The sequence below is a fragment of the Oncorhynchus masou genome, chromosome 29, assembly GCF_036934945.1.
Source record: "Oncorhynchus masou masou isolate Uvic2021 chromosome 29, UVic_Omas_1.1, whole genome shotgun sequence".
NCBI lineage: Eukaryota > Metazoa > Chordata > Actinopteri > Salmoniformes > Salmonidae > Oncorhynchus > Oncorhynchus masou.
This window is the reverse complement of record NC_088240.1, coordinates 91,875,452-91,896,756: the sequence shown is the minus strand read 5'-3', so window position 1 is coordinate 91,896,756 and position 21,305 is coordinate 91,875,452. Positions and strand designations below refer to the sequence as shown.

The 21,305-nt window shown below is 47.9% G+C and overlaps 1 protein-coding gene across 1 annotated transcript in view; it reads right to left on the bottom strand.

Annotated features, from left to right (window-relative positions):
* The window catches only part of LOC135520981 (eukaryotic translation initiation factor 3 subunit H), a 129,157-nt gene that overhangs the window by 10,262 nt on the left and 97,590 nt on the right, over window positions 1-21,305 (bottom strand). The window contains exon 5 of the mRNA XM_064946868.1: window positions 17,357-17,506. Coding sequence (XP_064802940.1) covers window positions 17,357-17,506 — 150 coding nt within the window. The remainder of the gene's footprint in view (window positions 1-17,356; window positions 17,507-21,305) is intronic.

Genomic DNA, 21,305 nt, shown 5'->3' with positions numbered 1-21,305 from the left:
AGATGGCATCCAGGAAATGAGCAGGATTTTTGAGGCTGTTTTCCATTGTCTCCTTATATGGCTGTGAATGCGAGAGGAATGAGCCTGCCCTTTCTGTCGTTTCCCCAAGGTGTCTGCAGCATTGTGACGTATTTGTAGGCAGATCATTGGAAGATTGACCATAAGAGACCACATTTACCAGGTGTCCGCCCGGTGTCCTGCGCCGAAATTGGTGCGCAAAAGTCACCTGCCAGTATTTTTCCATGGGATACAGAGAGGAAAGCAAGCTTCCACGAACTGCATATCAATGAAGAGATATGTGAAAAAACACCTTGAGGATTGATTCCAAACAACGTTTGCCATGTTTCGGTCGATATTATGTAGTTAATCCGGAAAAAGTTTTACGTTGTAGGTGACTGAATTTTCGGTTCGTTTCGGTAGCCAGACGCAATGTAGAAAACGGAACGATTTCTCCTACACACAGACGCTTTCAGGAAAAACTGCGCATTTGGTATGTAACTGAGAGTCTCCTCATTGAAAACATCAGAAGCTCTTCAAAGGTAAATGATTTTATTTATTTGGTTATCTGGTTTTTGTGAAAATGTTGCGTGCTAAATGCTACTCAAAATGCTATGCTAGCTTTGCATACTCTTACACAAATTAGTCAATTTCTATGGTTCAAAAGCATATTTTGAAAATCTGAGATGACAGTGTTGTTAAGAAAAGGCTAAGCTTGAAAGCAGACGCATTATTTTCATTTTATTTGCGATTTTCAGAAATCGTTAACGTTGCGTTATGCTAATGAGCCTGAGGCTTTAGTCACAAACCCGGATCCGGGGTGGGGAGTTTCAAGAAGTTAAGAAACTGACTGTCAGATCTGTTAAAGGCTCCGTGGATCGATGAGGAAATGAAGAAACTGACTGTCAGATCTGTTAAAGGCTCCGTGGATCGATGAGGAAATGAAGAAACTGTATGGTTGAAAGAGACGGGACAAAAGGAAGTGGCTAATAAGTCTGTCTGTACATCTGACTGGCCGACTTCCTGCGAAGTGAGAAATGATACGACTCGACTCATCAACAAAAGAAGAAGAAACTGTATGATGAAGCCAAGATCAACTACATAAAACATACTTTAAATGGAATTATGGGTAGAAAAGACCGATTCTACTTCGTCTTTCAGCGAATCAGATTCATCACAAAACCGTTTGATGTTGCCAATTAGGTTCATGATTACTTCATTGACAAAGTGGGAAGGTTTAGGAGGGGGAAAAATGCCAGTGAGCAATTGTGCTCATGCATAAAACAACTACTAATGAAAAGGGAAAGCATTGCAATTTTATAACGTTAGTGAGGGAGATGTGGAACAATCAATCAATAATGAACAACCCTCCTGGCATTGACAACTTAGAAGGAAAGCTAGTGAAGATGGTAACTGACTCTATAGCCACTCCTCATCAGTCATATCTTTAATCTGAATCTAGAGGGGAGTCTGTCTTCCGTCTCGATCTGACGACAAAGTCATTCCGCTCCCCAAGAGCGGTAAAGGGGCCTTTAAAAATGCCTCGAACGGCAAAACCTTTCAGCTTGTTGCTCTTAAACTGTTGGGGGGAGAAAGAAAGTGTTGACCAAACACAAGACTATTTCTCTGTAAACAAAATTAACAGCAGTCTTTCAGCGTGCTTATAAAAGAAGGGCACTCAACATGTACTGCACTGACAAGTGACTGGTGATTGGTTGAAAGAATAAGAAGATTGCTTGATGACAGCTTTGCACACTCTTGGCATTCTCTCAACCAGCTTCATGAGGTAGTCACCTGGAATACATTTCAATTAACAGGTGTGCCTTGTTAAAAAGTTAATTTGTGGAATTTCTTTCCTTCTTAATGAGTTTGAGCCAATCAGTTGTGTTGTGACTAGGTAGGGGGGGATATACAGAAGAGAGCCCTATTTGGTAACAGACCAAGTCCATATTATGACAAGAACAGCTCAAATAAGCAAAGAGAAACGACAGTCCATCATTCCTTTAAAAGACAAAGGTCAGTCAATACGGAGAATTTCAAGACAGTTTCTTCCAAGTGCAGTCGCATAAACCATCAAGCGCTATGATGAAACTGGCTCTCATGAGGACCGCCACAGGGAAGGGAGACCCAGAGTTCCCTCTGCTGCAGAGGATAACTTCATTAGAGTTAACTGGCTCTCATGAGGACCGCCACAGGGAAAGGAAGACCCAGAGTTCCCTCTGCTGCAAAGGATATGTTCATTAGAGTTAACTGGCTCTCATGAGGACCGCCACAGGGAAAGGAAGACCCAGAGTTCCCTCTGCTGCAAAGGATATGTTCATTAGAGTTAACTGGCTCTCATGAGGACCACCACAGGAATGGATGACCCAGAGTTCCCTCTGCTGCAGAGGATAAGTTCATTAGAGTTAACTGGCTCTCATGAGGACCACCACAGGAATGGAAGACCCAGAGTTCCCTCTAATGAACTTATCCTCTGCAGCAGAGTTAACTGGCTCTCTTGAGGACCGCCACAGGGAAGGGAGACCCAGAGTTACCTCTGCTGCAAAGGATAAATTCATTAGAGTTTACTGCACTTCAGATTGCAGCCCAAATAAATGCTTCACAAAGGTCCAGTAACAGACACATCTCAACATCAACTGTTCAGAGGAGACTCGTGAATCGGTCTTTCATGGTCGAATTGCTGCAAAGAAACCACTACTAAAGGACACCAATAAGAAGAAGAGACTTGCTTGGGCCAAGAAACACGAGCAATGGGCATTAGACCGGTGGAAATCTGTCCTTTGGTCTGGTGAGTCCAAATTTGAGATTTTTGGTTCCAACCGCTGTGTCTTTGTGAGACGCAGTGTTGAAGGGATTATCTCTGCATGTGTGGTAAACACACGCACACACACACACGTGCGTTCATAACTTTGGGGTCACTTAGACGTGTCCTTGTTTTTGAAAGAAAAGCTAATATTTTGTCCATTAAAATATCATCAAATTGATCAGAAATACAGTGTAGACATTGTTAATGTTGTAAATGACTATTGTAGCTGGAATACGGCTGGTTTTTAATGGAATAACTACATAGGCGTACAGAGGCCCATTATCAGCAACCATCACTCCTGTGTTCCAATGGCACGTTGTGTTTGCTAATCCAAGTTTATCATTTTAAAAGGCTAATTGATCATTAGAAAACCCTTTTCAGATGTGCTAACATAATTGCAAACAGTTGTTCTGATTAAAGAAGCAATAAAACTGTTCTTCTTTAGACTAGCTGAGTATCTGGAGCGTCAGCATTTGTGGGTTTCGATTACAGGCTCGAAATGGCTAGAATCAAGGACATTTCTTCTGAAACTCAGTCTATTATTGTTCTGAGAAATGAAGGCTGTTCCATGCTAGAAATTGCTAAGAAACTGAAAATCTCATACAACGCTGTGTACTACTCTCTTCACAGAACAGCTCAAACTGGCTCTAACCAAAATAGAAAGAGTGGGAGGCCCCGGTGCACAACTGAGCATGAGGACAAGTACATTAGAGTGTCTAGTTTGTGAAACAGACGGCTCACAAGTCCTCAACTGGCAGCTTCATTAAATAGTACCTGCAAAACACCAGTCTCAACGTCAACAGTGAAGAGGCGACTCAGGGATGCTGGCCTTCTAGGCAGAGTTCCTCTGTCCAGTGTGTGTCTGTGTTCTTTTGCCCATCTTAATCTTTTCTTTTTATTGGCCAGTCTGAGATGAGGCTTTTTCTTTGAAACTCTGCCAAGAAGGTCAGCACCCCTGAGTCGCCTCTTCACTGTTGACGTTGAGACTGGTGTTTTGCGGGTACTATTTAATGAAGCTGCCAGTTGAGGACTTGTGAGAGGAGTCTGTTTCTCAAACTAGACACTCTAATGTACTTGTCTTCTTGCTCAGTTGTGCACCGAGTCAATCCACCTTGTGAATGAATGGAAGAATCTCTACAGATTTCTCTCTACACTGATCTCCTTCACCTCAGAACAGAGTGTTTTGGATAAAAAAATTATTATATTCACATCTCTCTTATAACCTGCACTCAATTAACCTTCCCTCTCATGCCCCTGCTCCTTGTTCACAACCCTTTCAGAGAGGGCTGGGGTACAGGAGAGGGCCTGCTGAAACCCTTTCAGAGAGGGCTGGGGTAGAGGAGAGGGCCTGCTGAAACCCTTTCAGAGAGGGCTGGGGTACAGGAGAGGGCCTGCTGAAACCCTTTCAGAGAGGGCTGGGGTACAGGAGAGGGCCTGGAAAAAAACATGATGTTTTAGTGCTTCTGAATGGAAGGGATCAACACTATGGACTAACACCACAACACTATGGACTAACACCACAACACTGTAGACTAATACCACAACACTGTAGACTAATACCACAACACTGCGGACTAACACCACAACACTGCGGACTAACACCACAACACTGCGGACTAACACCACAACACTGCGGACTAACACCACAACACTGCGGACTAACACCACAACACTGCGGACTAATACCACAACACTGCGGACTAATACCACAACACTGCGGACTAATACCACAACACTGTGGACTAATACCACAACACTGTGGACTAATATCACAACACTGTGGACTAATACCACAACACTGTAGACTAATATCACAACACTGTAGACTAATACCACAACACTACGGACTAACACCACAACACTATAGACTAATACCACAACACTGTGGACTAATACCACAACACTGTGGACTAATACCACAACACTGTGGACTAACACCACAACACTGTGGACTAACACCACAACACTGTGGACTAACACCACAACACTGTGGACTAACACCACAACACTGTGGACTAACACCACAACACTGTGGACTAACACCACAACACTGTGGACTAACACCACAACACTGTGGACTAACACCACAACACTGTGGACTAACACCACAACACTGTGGACTAACACCACAACACTGTGGACTAACACCACAACACTGTGGACTAACACCACAACACTGTGGACTAACACCACAACACTGTGGACTAACACCACAACACTGTGGACTAACACCACAACACTGTGGACTAACACCACAACACTGTGGACTAACACCACAACACTGTGGACTAACACCACAACACTGTGGACTAACACCACAACACTGTGGACTAACACCACAACACTGTGGACTAATACCACAACACTGTAGACTAACACCACAACACTGTGGACTAACACCACAACACTGTGGACTAACACCACAACACTGTGGACTAACACCACAACACTGTGGACTAACACCACAACACTGTGGACTAACACCACAACACTGTGGACTAACACCACAACACTGTGGACTAACACTACACAAACTACAACATTTTAGACAAGATAGAACTGCCAAAGTTGCAATCTACTGCAAAGATAGCCTGCAGAGTTCTGTTCTACTATCCAGGTCTGTACCCAAACAATTTGAACTTCTACTTTTAAAAATCCACCTCTCTAAAAACAAGTCTCTCACCGTTGCAGCCTGCTATAGACCACCCTCTGCCCCCAGCTGTGCTCTGGACACCATATGTGAACTGATTGCTCCCCATCTATTTTCAGAGCTCGTGCTGCAAGGCGACCTAAACTGGAACATGCTAAACATCCCAGCCATCCTACAATCTAAACTTGATGCCCTCAATCTCACACAAATTATCAATGAACCTACCAGGTACCTTCCCAAAGCCTTAAACACGGGCACCCTCATAGATATCATCCTAACCAACTTGCCCTCTAAATACACCTCTGCTGTATTCAACCAAGATCTCAGCGATCACTGCCTCATTGCTTGCATCCGTAATGGGTCCGCGGTGATATGCAGCTTTTCAGGGAAGCTAGAAACCATTATACACAGGCAGTTAGAAAAGCCAATGCTAGCTTTTTCAAGCAGAAATTTGCTTCCTGCAACACTAACTCAAAAAATTTCTGGGACACTGTAAAGTCCATGGAGAATAAGAACACCTCCTCCCAGCTGCCCACTGCACTGAAGATAGGAAACACTGTCAACACTGATAAATCCACCATAATTGAGAATTTCAATAAGCATTTTTCTACAGCTGGCCATGCTTTCCACCTGGCTACTCCTACCCCGGTCAACAGCACTGCACCCCCCACAGCAACTCGCCCAAGCCTCCCCAATTTCTCCTTCTCTCAAATCCGTTCAGCTGATGTTCTGAAAGAGCTGCAAAATCTGGACCCCTACAAATCAGCCGGGCTAGACAATCTGGACCCTTTCTTTCTAAAATTATCTGCCGAAATTGTTGCCACTCCAATCCAAAGTTAAATATAGAATTGGCTTCCTATTTCGCAACAAAGCATCCTTCACTCATGCTGCCAAACATACCCTTGTAAAACTGACCATCCTACCAATCCTCGACTTTGGCGATGTCATTTACAAAATAGCCTCCAATACCCTACTCAACAAATTGGATGCAGTCTATCACAGTGCAATCCGTTTTGTCACCAAAGCCCATATACTACCCACCATTAAGACCTGTATGCTCTCGTTGGCTGGCCCTCGCTTCATACTCGTCGCCAAACCCACTGGCTCCATGTCATCTACAAGACCCTCCGAGGTAAAGTCCCCCCTCATCTCAGCTCGCTGGTCACCATAGCATCTCCCACCTGTAGCACACGCTCCAGCAGGTATATCTCTCTAGTCACCCCCAAAACCAATTCTTTCTTTGGCCGCCTCTCCTTCCAGTTCTCTGCTGCCAATGACTGGAACGAACTACAAAAATCTCTGAAACTGGAAACACTTATCTCCCTCACTAGCTTTAAGCACCAACTGTCAGAGCAGCTCACAGATTACTGCACCTGTACATAGCCCACCTATATTTTAGCCCAAACAACAACCTCTTTCCCTACTGTATTTAATTAATTTTTTTGTTGGACAAATACCACAACACTGTGGACAAATGCCACAACACTATGGACTAATGCCACAACACTATGGACTAATGCCACAACACTGCGGACTAATGCCACAACACTGCGGACTAATGCCACAACACTGCGGACTAATGCCACAACACTGCGGACTAATACCACAACACTGCGGACTAATACCACAACACTGCGGACTAATACCACAACACTATAGACTAACACCACAACACTATAGACTAACACCACAACACTGTGGACTAACACCACACCACTGTGGACTAACACCACACCACTGTGGACTAACACCACAACACTGTGGACTAACACCACAACACTGTGGACTAATACCACAACACTGTGGACTAATACCACAACACTGTGGACTAATACCACAACACTGTGGACTAATACCACAACACTGTGGACCAATACCACAACACTGTGGACTAATGCCACAACACTATGGACTAACGCCACAACACTGTGGACTAACGCCACAACACTGTGGACTAACGCCACAACACTGTGGACTAATGCCACACCACTGTGGACTAATACCACAACACTGCGGACTAATACCACAACACTGCGGACTAATACCACAACACTGCGGACTAATACCACAACACTGTGGACTAATACCACAACACCATGGACTAATACCACAACACTATGGACTAATACCACACCACTATGGACTAATATCACAACACTATAGACTAATATCACAACACTATAGACTAATACCACAACACTATAGACTAATACCACAACACTATGGACTAATACCACAACACTATAGACTAATACCACACCACTATGGACTAATATCACAACACTATAGACTAATACCACAACACTATAGACTAATACCACAACACTGCGGACTAATACCACACCACTATGGACTAATACCACAACACTATAGACTAATACCACAACACTATAGACTAATACCACAACACTATAGACTAATACCACAACACTAGAGCTCCTCTCTTCTAATAGACCGACCTGCCAACAGGAATGAGATATAACATGGTATAAATAATGGCAAGGACATGTCACGATGACTGTTAGTGACACCTGGTTTTAGAAGGAACAAAAACACTGTCCTCAGAATATGACGATGACAAATGTGGCCGATGTGAAAAACGACACAGTGGAAATTACATCAAATGTATTACCTGTTAAGATGTGAAGCATCCCTGTCCACACGGACAGAAGGACCAAGCAACGCACGCGGCAATCTGACAACTTCAGAAAACCGATTTGGCCAGACATTTCATGGCTAGAATTCGCAACAGGGCCCCCACAGGGGAGGACAGAGAGTTCAGAACTATTTATACTCCTATACATATTCTACATGTTGTTGCGCTACAGCCCGAATTCAAAATGGATTCCGTTTATTTAAAACAGAATGTCGCCCAACTTCACACAATACCCCCGTAATGACAAAGTGAAAACATGTTTTTCGATTTTTTTGTTGTTGAAAATTAAATATTTAATTTCTATAAGTATTTTCTCTCTCTCACACACACACACACACACACACACACACACACACACTTTGTAAAAGCACTCTAGGCGGTGATTACAGCCGAGGGTCTTTCTGTGGATGTCTCTAAGAGCTTCCCACACCTGGAGTGCGCAAAACAACATTATCATATTATTATTTATTTTTTAATGATTCAAGCTCTGTCAAATTGGTTGTTGATCATTGCCATAGATGTTCAAGTAGATTTAAATCTAAACTAACTCGGCATCTCAGGAATTGTCTTCTTGGTAAGCAACTCCAGTGTAGATTTGGCTTCGTGTCTTAGGTTATTGTCCTGCTGAAATGTGAATTAATCTCATTGTGTCTAGTGGAAAGCAGAACCAGGTTTTCCTCGAGGATTTTACCTGTGCTTAGCTTCATTACGTTTTTTTTTTATCCTGAAAAACTCCCTTAGTCCTTAGCGATTACCGGCATACCCATAACATGATGCAGCCACCACTATGCTAGGAAATATGTAGAGTGGTACTCAGTAATGTGTTGTAAATGCCCCAAACATAACACTTTGTATTCCAAATATCTATAGCGTTGACATTTTTTGTTGTTGGAACATTTGCAGGGGGGCAGGGTAGCCTAGTGGTTAGAGTGTAGAGGCGGCAGGGTAACCTAGTGGTTAGAGTGTAGAGGGGGCAGGGTAACCTAGTGGTTAGAGTGTAGAGGGGGCAGGGTAGCCTAGTGGTTAGAGTGTAGAGGTGGCAGAGTAACCTAGTGGTTAGAGTGTAGAGGTGGCAGGGTAACCTAGTGGTTAGAGTGTAGAGGGGGCAGGGTAGCCTAGTGGTTAGAGTGTAGAGGCGGCAGGGTAACCTAGTGGTTAGAGTGTAGAGGTGGCAGGGTAGCCTAGTGGTTAGAGTGTAGAGGGGGCAGGGTAGCCTAGTGGTTAGAGTGTAGAGGCGGCAGGGTAACCTAGTGGTTAGAGTGTAGAGGGGGCAGGGTAGCCTAGTGGTTAGAGTGTAGAGGCGGCAGGGTAACCTAGTGGTTAGAGTGTAGAGGTGGCAGGGTAGCCTAGTGGTTAGAGTGTAGAGGGGGCAGGGTAGCCTAGTGGTTAGAGTGTAGAGGCGGCAGGGTAACCTAGTGGTTAGAGTGTAGAGGGGGCAGGGTAGCCTAGTGGTTAGAGTGTAGAGGCGGCAGGGTAACCTAGTGGTTAGAGTGTAGAGGTGGCAGGGTAGCCTAGTGGTTAGAGTGTAGAGGGGGCAGGGTAGCCTAGTGGTTAGAGTGTAGAGGCGGCAGGGTAACCTAGTGGTTAGAGTGTAGAGGTGGCAGGGTAACCTAGTGGTTAGAGTGTAGAGGGGGCAGGGTAACCTAGTGGTTAGAGTGTAGAGGTGGCAGGGTAACCTAGTGGTTAGAGTGTAGAGGGGGCAGGGTAGCCTAGTGGTTAGAGTGTAGAGGGGGCAGGGTAGCCTAGTGGTTAGAGTGTAGAGGGGGCAGGGTAGCCTAGTGGTTAGAGTGTAGAGGGGGCAGGGTAGCCTAGTGGTTAGAGTGTAGAGGGGGCAGGGTAGCCTAGTGGTTAGAGTGTAGAGGTGGCAGAGTAGCCTAGTGGTTAGAGCGTAGAGGCGGCAGGGTAGCCTAGTGGTTAGAGCGTAGAGGCGGCAGGGTGGCCTAGTGGTTAGAGTGTAGAGGCGGCAGGGTGGCCTAGTGGTTAGAGTGTAGAGGCGGCAGGGTGGCCTAGTGGTTAGAGTGTAGAGGCGCAGGGTAGCCTAGTGGTTAGAGTGTAGAGGCGGCAGGGTAGCCTAGTGGTTAGAGTGTAGAGGAGGCAGGGTGGCCTAGTGGTTAGAGCGTAGAGGCGGCAGGGTAGCCTAGTGGTTAGAGCGTAGAGGAGGCAGGTAGCCTTGTGGTTAGAGTGTAGAGGGGGCAGGGTAGCCTAGTGGTTAGAGTGTAGAGGGGGCAGGGTAGCCTAGTGGTTAGAGTGTAGAGGTGGCAGGTAGCCTAGTGGTTAGAGTGTAGAGTAGGCAGGGTAGCCTAGTGGTTAGAGTGTAGAGGCGGCAGGGTAGCCTAGTGGTTAGAGTGTAGAGGCGGCAGGGTAGCCTAGTGGTTAGAGTGTAGAGGAGGCAGGTAGCCTAGTGGTTAGAGTGTAGAGGGGGCAGGGTAGCCTAGTGGTTAGAGTGTAGAGGTGGCAGGGTAGCCTAGTGGTTAGAGCGTAGAGGTGGCAGGGTAGCCTAGTGGTTAGAGTGTAGAGGCGGCAGGGTAGCCTAGTGGTTAGAGCGTTGGACTAGTAACCGGAAGGTTAAGTGGTTAGCCTAGTGGTTAGAGTGTAGAGGAGGCAGGGTAGCCTAGTGGTTAGAGTGTAGAGGCGGCAGGGTAGCCTAGTGGTTAGAGCGTAGAGGCGGCAGGGTAGCCTAGTGGTTAGAGTGTAGAGGAGGCAGGGTAGCCTAGTGGTTAGAGTGTAGAGGGGGCAGGGTAGCCTAGTGGTTAGAGCGTAGAGGCGGCAGGGTAGCCTAGTGGTTAGAGCGTAGTGTCAGGAAGACCAGCCGTTCATAACTCTCAGTCTTCTGCATGTTTAATGAGGGACCACTGTTAATCTGTTGGCAATCAATAATGAAGTGAATACCCAGGATTCATTCAAAATGGCCCCCAATATAGATGGCCTAGTGGTTAGAGTGTAGAAGCTGTTGCCAGAGTAGCCTAGTGGTTAGAGCGTAGAAGCTGTTGCCAGGGTAGCCTAGTGGTTAGAGCGTAGAGGGGGCAGGGTAACCTAGTGGTTAGAGTGTAGAGGTGGCAGGGTAGCCTAGTGGTTAGAGCGTAGAGGTGGCAGGGTAGCCTAGTGGTTAGAGTGTAGAGGCGGCAGGGTAGCCTAGTGGTTAGAGCGTTGGACTAGTAACCGGAAGGTTAAGTGGTTAGCCTAGTGGTTAGAGTGTAGAGGAGGCAGGGTAGCCTAGTGGTTAGAGTGTAGAGGCGGCAGGGTAGCCTAGTGGTTAGAGCGTAGAGGCGGCAGGGTAGCCTAGTGGTTAGAGTGTAGAGGAGGCAGGGTAGCCTAGTGGTTAGAGTGTAGAGGGGGCAGGGTAGCCTAGTGGTTAGAGCGTAGAGGCGGCAGGGTAGCCTAGTGGTTAGAGCGTAGTGTCAGGAAGACCAGCCGTTCATAACTCTCAGTCTTCTGCATGTTTAATGAGGGACCACTGTTAATCTGTTGGCAATCAATAATGAAGTGAATACCCAGGATTCATTCAAAATGGCCCCCAATATAGATGGCCTAGTGGTTAGAGTGTAGAAGCTGTTGCCAGAGTAGCCTAGTGGTTAGAGCGTAGAAGCTGTTGCCAGGGTAGCCTAGTGGTTAGAGCGTAGAGGCGGCAGGGTAGCCTAGTGGTTAGAGCGTTGGACTAGTAACCGGAAGGTTAAGTGGTTAGCCTAGTGGTTAGAGTGTAGAGGCGGCAGGGTAGCCTAGTGGTTAGAGCGTAGAGGGGGCAGGGTAGCCTAGTGGTTACTAGTGTTCCATAAACAGCATGATCATTACACAGGTGCACCTTGTGCTGGGGACACTAAAATGGCCACTCTAAAATGTTAATGCGCAGTTTTGTCACACAACACAATGACACACAGATGTCTCAAGTTGAGGGAACGTGCAGCTGGTTTGCTGACTGCAGGAATGTCCACCAAAGGCAGAGAATTGAATGCGTCAGGAAGACCAGCCGTTCATAACTCTCAGTCTTCTGCATGTTTAATGAGGGACCACTGTTAATCTGTTGGCAATCAATAATGAAGTGAATACCCAGGATTCATTCAAAATGGCACCCTATTCCCTATATAGGGCTCTCTGGTCAAAAGTAGTGCTCTATATAGGGAAAAGGGTGCCATTTGGGATACACTCTGCTCTAAATGGATCAAAGCCCCTCAGAGGAATCTCCATTTTAACAGTCAGAGGGAGGAGTGAGGGGAAATGGCTTTTATAACAGAGAGAGAGAGGGAGGAGTGAGGGGAAATGGCTTTTATAACAGAGAGAGTAGTGAGGGGAAATGGCTTTTATAACAGAGAGAGTAGTGAGGGGAAATGGCTTTTATAACACAGAGCGAGAGAGTAGTGAGGGGAAATGGCTTTTATAACAGAGAGAGAGTAGTGAGGGGAAATGGTATTTATAACAGAGAGAGAGAGGGAGTAGTGAGGGGAAATGGCTTTTATAACACAGAGAGAGGGAGAGTAGTGAGGGGAAATGGCTTTTATAACAGAGAGAGTGAGGGAGTAGTGAGGGGAAATGGCTTTTATAACAGAGAGAGAGAGGGAGTAGTGAGGGGAAATGGCTTTTATAACACAAAGAGAGAGGGAGTAGTGAGGGGAAATGGCTTTTATAACACAAAGAGAGAGGGAGTAGTGAGGGGAAATGGCTTTTATAACACAGAGAGAGAGTAGTGAGGGGAAATGGCTTTTATAACAGTGCCTAGGAGGAGGAGGTAGGAAAGCCATTAGGTGTTCAGTATGTGGACTAAGACAGACATGGCTGGTAGTTTATCTAAAAAGTGCGTAGGGGGTAGTTATTAGGGGGTAAAATATCCTTCCTGTTTGGCCCTGTCCGGGGGTGTCCTCGGATGGGGCCACAGTGTCTCCTGACCCCTCCTGTCTCAGCCTCCAGTATTTATGCTGCAGTAGTTTATGTGTCGGGGGGCTAGGGTCAGTTTGTTATATCTGGAGTACTTCTCCTGTCCTATTCGGTGTCCTGTGTGAATCGAAGTGTGCGTTCTCTAATTCTCTCTTTCTCTCTCTCTCGGAGGACCTGAGCCCTAGGACCATGCCCCAGGACTACCTGACATGATGACTCCTTGCTGTCCCCAGTCCACCTGGCCGTGCTGCTGCTCCAGTTTCAACTGTTCTGCCTTATTATTATTCGACCATGCTGGTCATTTATGAACATTTGAACATCTTGGCCATGTTCTGTTATAATCTCCACCCGGCACAGCCTGAAGAGGACTGGCCACGCCACATAGCCTGGTTCCTCTCTAGGTTTCTTCCTAGGTTCTGGCCTTTCTAGGGAGGTTTTCCTAGCCACCGTGCTTCTACACCTGCATTGCTTGCTGTTTGGGGTTTTTGGCTGGGTTTCTGTACAGCACTTTGAGATATCAGCTGATGTACGAAGGGCTTTATAAATACATTTGATTTGATATTGATTCGGGCAGTGCGCGTAGGGGGCAGTGCGCGTAGGGGGCACGGATTAGCCCCCCCCACATAACGAGGATAAGGAGTAGCCCCCCCCACCCCCACATAACGAGGATAAGGAGTAGCCCCCCCCCCCCACATAATGAGGTAAGGATTAGCCCCCCCCCCCCACATAACGAGGTAAGGATTAGCCCCCCCCCCACATAATGAGGTAAGGATTAGCCCCCCCCCCCCCCACACATAATGAGGTAAGGAGTAGCCCCCCCACATAATGAGGTAAGGATTAGCCCCCCCCCCATAATGAGGTAAGGATTAGCCCCCCCCCCACATAACGAGGTAAGGATTAGCCCCCCCCCCCCATAACGAGGTAAGGATTAGCCCCCCCCCCCCACATAATGAGGTAAGGATTAGCCCCCCCACATAATGAGGTAAGGAGTAGCCCCCCCCCCACATAATGAGGTAAGGATTAGCCCCCCCCCCCCCCACATAATGAGGTAAGGATTAGCCCCCCCCACATAACGAGGTAAGGATTAGCCCCCCCCACATAACGAGGTAAGGATTAGCCCCCCCACATAACGAGGTAAGGATTAGCCCCCCCCCACATAACGAGGTAAGGATTAGCCCCCCCCCCACATAATGAGGTAAGGATTAGCCCCCCCCCACATAATGAGGTAAGGAGTAGCCCCCCCCCCCACATAATGAGGTAAGGATTAGCCCCCCCCACATAATGAGGTAAGGATTAGCCCCCCCACATAACGAGGTAAGGATTAGCCCCCCCCCCCACATAATGAGGTAAGGATTAGCCCCCCCCCCCCACATAATGAGGTAAGGATTAGCCCCCCCCCCACATAATGAGGTAAGGAGTAGCCCCCCCCCCCCCCACACATAATGAGGTAAGGATTAGCCCCCCCCACATAATGAGGTAAGGATTAGCCCCCCCACATAATGAGGTAAGGATTAGCCCCCCCACATAATGAGGTAAGGATTAGCCCCCCCCCACATAATGAGGTAAGGATTAGCCCCCCCCCCCCCCCCACATAATGAGGTAAGGATTAGCCCCCCCCCACATAATGAGGTAAGGATTAGCCCCCCCCCCACATAATGAGGTAAGGATTAGCCCCCCCCCCACATAATGAGGTAAGGATTAGCCCCCCCCCACATAATGAGGTAAGGATTAGCCCCCCCCCCACATAATGAGGTAAGGATTAGCCCCCCCCCCACATAATGAGGTAAGGATTAGCCCCCCCCCCCCCCCCCACATAATGAGGTAAGGATTAGCCCCCCCCCCCCCCATAATGAGGTAAGGATTAGCCCCCCCCCATAATGAGGTAAGGATTAGCCCCCCCCCATAATGAGGTAAGGATTAGCCCCCCCCCCCCCCACATAATGAGGTAAGGATTAGCCCCCCCCCACATAATGAGGTAAGGATTAGCCCCCCCACATAATGAGGTAAGGATTAGCCCCCCCCCACATAACGAGGTAAGGATTAGCCCCCCCCCACATAACGAGGTAAGGATTAGCCCCCCCCCCACATAATGAGGTAAGGATTAGCCCCCCCCCATAATGAGGTAAGGAGTAGCCCCCCCCCCCCCCCCCCCACATAATGAGGTAAGGATTAGCCCCCCCCCCCCACATAATGAGGTAAGGATTAGCCCCCCCCCCCCCCCACACATAATGAGGTAAGGATTAGCCCCCCCCCCAACATAATGAGGTAAGGATTAGCCCCCCCCCCCCCACATAATGAGGTAAGGATTAGCCCCCCCCCACATAATGAGGTAAGGATTAGCCCCCCCCCCCACATAATGAGGTAAGGATTAGCCCCCCCACATAACGAGGTAAGGATTATTAGCCCCCCCCCCACATAACGAGGTAAGGATTAGCCCCCCACACATAACGAGGTAAGGATTAGCCCCCCCACATAACGAGGTAAGGATTAGCCCCCCCCCCCCCCCCCACATAACGAGGTAAGGATTAGCCCCCCCCCCACATAATGAGGTAAGGATTAGCCCCCCCCCCATAATGAGGTAAGGATTAGCCCCCCCCCACATAACGAGGTAAGGATTAGCCCCCCCCCCACAACGAGGTAAGGATTAGCCCCCCCCCACAACGAGGTACGGATTAGCCCCCCCCCCCCACATAACGAGGTAAGGATTACCCCCCCCCCCACATAATGAGGTAAGGATTAGCCCCCCCCCCCACATAAAGAGGTAAGGATTAGCCCCCCTCCACATAACGAGGTAAGGATTAGCCCCCCTCCACATAACGAGGTAAGGATTAGCCCCCCCACATAACGAGGTAAGGATTAGCCCCCCCCCCCCCCCACATAACGAGGTAAGGATTAGCCCCCCCCCACATAACGAGGTAAGGATTAGCCCCCTCCACATAACGAGGTAAGGATTAGCCCCCCCCCCCCCCCCCCACATAACGAGGTAAGGATTAGCCCCCCCCCCCCCCACATAACGAGGTAAGGATTAGCCCCCCCCACATAACGAGGTGAGGATTAGCCCCCCCCCACATAACGAGGTAAGGATTAGCCCCCCCACATAACGAGGTAAGGATTAGCGCCCCCCCACACATAATGAGGTAAGGATTAGTCCAGATCCATTCCGGATATTGTTCTCCTTTCCGTGTTCCACATGCAGCCATGACGTGTTGGTTCAACGGCTATTTACTGTGCTTTGATAGACGAACAGCTGGACTTGTCTATTAAAAGGTGCCACACTGACTGAATGAAGCCCATGTCCTTGTCGTTCATAAACCAGACACCGTATCTACAGTACATGTCCGTGGCGTCACAGCGGGACGAGTAACTAAAGATCTCGTTTTGGATTTCTCCATATGAAGTTCACCAGGACTTGCCAGACAGTGACGTTAAAAGGTGAGTGACTGGTCAGTAGCCTACAGATTTGCATCGGTGGGAGACACTTTAATTTGGCTCCCTTGTTTTTCAGACCGGGAGACTTTTTGGCGATTCTCTGCAGATAAATGAATGGAAACATTCTATAAAGTTGGTGTATCCTCCTCACTGCAGGAACAATGGGTTCGTGGAGAAAGAGAGAGAGCTTTAATTAAATCGAGTGTAGAGGAGGGGTCAATTTGGGATTCAGATGTGGGCTAAGACGGACCTGGTTGGTTAGATAATAGAGACACAATGAGACAGACAGAGCACAGCACCACCCCGTGACCAGCCGGACCCCCCCCACTGGTGTAGACAGCACCCACATCAACCCCTAGCCCCTACCTTCTAGGGAACTAGGGTAGACAGCTCCCACATCAACCCCGAGCCCCTACCTTCTAGGGCAGACAGCTCCCACATCAACCCCTAGCCCCTACCTTCTAGGGCACTAGGGTAGACAGCTCCCACATCAACCCCGAGCCCCTACCTTCTAGGGTACTAGGGTAGACAGCTCCCACATCAACCCCGAGCCACTACCTTCTAGGGTACTAGGGGTAGACAGCTCCCACATCAACCCCGAGCCCCTACCTTCTAGGGTACTAGGGTAGACAGCTCCCACATCAACCCCGAGCCCCTACCTTCTAGGGCACTAGGGGTAGACAGCTCCCACATCAACCCCTAGACCCTACCTTCTAGGACACTCGGGGTAGACAGCTCCCACATCAACCCCTAGCCCCTACCTTCTAGGGCACTAGGGTAGACAGATCCCACATCAACCCCTAGACCCTACCTTCTAGGGCACTAGGGGTAGACAGCACCCACATCAACCCCTAGCCCCTACCTTCTAGGGCACTAGGGTAGACAGCTCCCACATCAACCCCTAGACCCTACCTTCTAGGGCACTAGGGGTAGACAGCACCACGTCACATACCTGCTGGAGAGGTTGAGCAGTTCGTGTTTGTCGGCCACAGTGCACTTCTCCTCCAGTTCCCACATCAGAACGTTGATCAGGTGGGAGTTCTTGATCACAATGGGAACCTCCTCAAACATGTGCTCAAAACCGATCATGGCCTTCTTCAATCTGGGGAGGAGGGAGAGAAAATAATCACTTCAGTTCAATTCAAAGTCAATGATTCAACCTCAGTTCAATTCAAAGTCAATGATTCAACCCAGTTCAATTCAAAGTCAATGATTCAACCCAGTTCAATTCAAAGTCAATGATTCAACCCAGTTCAATTCAAAGTCAATGATTCAACCCAGTTCAATTCAAAGTCAATGATTCAACCCAGTTCAATTCAAAGTCAATGATTCAACCCAGTTCAATTCAAAGTCAATGATTCAACCCAATTCAATTTGAATGCCCGCTCTACAAAATGTAGTTGAACTAATTTGCCAAGTGTGTTTATAAAACTGTACCATATTGACAACATAACAGACAGTAGTGTCTAGTCTAAAACTGGATCATATTGACAACATAACAGAGAGACTGGATCATATTGACAACATAACAGAGAGTAGAGTCTAGTCTAAAACTGGATCATATTGACAACATAACAGAGAGTAGTGTCTAGTCTAAAACTGGACCATATTGACAACATAAGACAGTAGAGTCTAGTCTAAAACTGGACCATATTGACAACATAACAGAGAGACTGGATCATATTGACAACATAACAGAGTAGAGTCTAGTCTAAAACTGGATCATATTGACAACATAACAGAGAGTAGTGTCTAGTCTAAAACTGGATCATATTGACAACATAACAGAGAGTAGTGTCTAGTCTAAAACTGGACCATATTGACAACATAACAGAGAGTAGTGTCTAGTCTAAAACTGGATCATATTGACAACATAACAGAGAGTAGTGTCTAGTCTAAAACTGGACCATATTGACAACATAACAGAGAGTAGTGTCTAGTCTAAAACTGGACCATATTGACAACATAACAGAGAGTAGAGTCTAGTCTAAAACTGGACCATATTGACAACATAACAGAGAGTAGTGTCTAGTCTAATTCAGTGCATTCTCTCTCTTCCTGTAGAGTCTAGTCTAATTCAGTGCATTCTCTCACTTCCTGTAGTCTCTTCCTGTAGAGTCTAGTCTAATTCAGTGTAGTCTCTCTCTTCCTGTAGAGTCTAGTCTAATTCAGTGCAGTCTCTCTCTTCCTGTAGAGTCTAGTCTAATTCAGTGCATTCTCTCTCTTCCTGTAGAGTCTCTTCCTGTAGAGTCTAGTCTAATTCAGTGTAGTCTCTCTCTTCCTGTAGAGTCTAGTCTAATTCAGTGCATTCTCTCTCTTCCTGTAGAGTCTCTTCCTGTAGAGTCTAGTCTAATTCAGTGCATTCTCTCTCTTCCTGTAGAGTCTCTTCCTGTAGAGTCTCTTCCTGTAGAGTCTCTTCCTGTAGAGTCTAGTCTAATTCAGCGCAGTCTCTCTCTTCCTGTAGAGTCTCTTCCTGTAGAGTCTAGTCTAATTCAGTGCAGTCTCTCTCTTCCTGTAGAGTCTCTTCCTGTAGAGTCTAGTCTAATTCAGCGCAGTCTCTCTCTTCCTGTAGAGTCTAGTCTAATTCAGTGCATTCTCTCTCTTCCTGTAGAGTCTCTTCCTGTAGAGTCTAGTCTAATTCAGCGCAGTCTCTCTCTTCCTGTAGAGTCTCTTCCTGTAGAGTCTAGTCTAATTCAGCGCAGTCTCTCTCTTCCTGTAGAGTCTAGTCTAATTCAGTGTAGTCTCTCTCTTCCTGTAGAGTCTAGTCTAATTCAGTGCAGTCTCTCTCTTCCTGTAGAGTCTAGTCTAATTCAGTGCAGTCTCTCTCTTCCTGTAGAGTCTCTTCCTGTAGAGTCTAGTCTAATTCAGTGCAGTCTCTCTCTTCCTGTAGAGTCTAGTCTAATTCAGTGCAGTCTCTCTCTTCCTGTAGAGTCTCTTCCTGTAGAGTCTAGTCTAATTCAGTGCAGTCTCTCTCTTCCTGTAGAGTCTAGTCTAATTCAGTGCAGTCTCTCTTCCTGTAGAGTCTCTTCCTGTAGAGTCTAGTCTAATTCAGTGCAGTCTCTCTCTTCCTGTAGAGTCTCTTCCTGTAGAGTCTAGTCTAATTCAGTGCAGTCTCTCTCTTCCTGTAGAGTCTAGTCTAATTCAGTGCAGTCTCTCTCTTCCTGCCTTTCATTTAAAAGATAACAAAAACAGCAGCTTATAAAACATCAAATACAGCCACATGGAAAGAACCCATCATAGAAAACTGAAGCCCTCCTTTGAAATTATATATTATTCAGATTGTACTCATAATAACGGTGGTGAAATGAGTCTCGCCAGCCAAGCAATAGAGCCGCTATTGTCCTCCTGGTCTTTCAATCAGCAGCGTATTGAGAGAGACTGATGAGGACCTGGTGCATTAGAAACTAACAGGCTTCCCTAGTCAATCACAACATAGCCAAACATCACCAAACAGACACCAAAAAAAAGAGCGTTTCTCATTGGACAAATTCAGGTGGTGTCTCGTTCCCTCCCACTCTGTGCCTATAATGAACACGACCCAACAAAACAAATGAAAAGCTCGACAATGAACTGGACAGAGAGTCAGATAGGTAGGTAGTTCAGTTGGTGGTTAAGTGGGCAGGTACGGTTGTGCTTAGGTAGGTCGGTGGGTGGGTAGCTAGGTAGGTAGGTAGTTCAGGTGGTGGATAAGTGGGTGGGTAGGTAGGTGGGTGGGTAGGTAGGTAGGTGGATAGGTAGTTCAGTTGGTGGTTAAGTGGGTAGGTAGGTGGGTGGGTGGGTGGGTAGGTAGGTAGGTGGGTGGATAGGTAGTTCAGTTGGTGGTTAAGTGGGTGGGTAGGTGGTTAAGTGGGTGGGTGGATAGGTAGTTCAGTTGGTGGTTAAGTGGGTGGGTGGGTGGGAAGGTGGATAGGTAGTTCAGTTGGTGGTTAAGTGGGTAGGTAGGTGGGTAGGTAGGTAGGTAGGTAGGTGGATAGGTAGTTCAGTTGGTGGTTAAGTGGGTAGGTAGGTGGGTAGGTAGGTGGGTGGATAGGTAGTTCAGTTGGTGGTTAAGTGGGGGGGGGGGGGTAGAGGTCGGCATGACCGATTCATTTGGGCAGATTTCAAGTTTTCATAACAAATTGGTAGTGGGCCTTTTTGGATGCTGATTCTGGCCAGTTGCTTCATGAGGAGACTGCGTGGCAGGCTGACCACACCTGTTACACCTGACCACGCCTGACCACGCCTGACCACGCCTGTTACGCCCGACCACGCCTGTTACGCCTGACCACGCCTGTTACGCCTGACCACGCCTGTTACGCCTGACCACGCCTGACCACGCCTGTTACGCCTGACCACGCCTGTTACGCCTGACCACGCCTGTTACGCCTGACCACGCCTGTTACACCTGACCACACCTGTTACGCCTGACCACGCCTGACCACGCCTGTTACGCCTGACCACGCCTGTTACGCCTGACCACGCCTGTTACACCTGACCACACCTGTTACGCCTGACCACGCCTGTTACGCCTGACCACGCCTGTTACGCCCGACCACGCCTGTTACGCCCGACCACACCTTTTACGCCTGACCACACCTGTTACGCCTGACCACGCCTGACCACGCCTGTTACGCCTGACCACGCCTGTTACGCCTGACCACGCCTGTTACACCTGACCACGCCTGTTACGCCTGACCACGCCTGTTACGCCTGACCACGCCTGTTACGCCTGACCACGCCTGTTACGCCTGACCACGCCTGTTACGCCCGACCACGCCTGTTACGCCCGACCACGCCTGTTACGCCTGACCACGCCTGTTACGCCCGACCACGCCTGTTACGCCCGACCACGCCTGTTACGCCTGTTACGCCCGACCACGCCTGTTACGCCTGTTACGCCCGACCACGCCTGTTACGCCTGT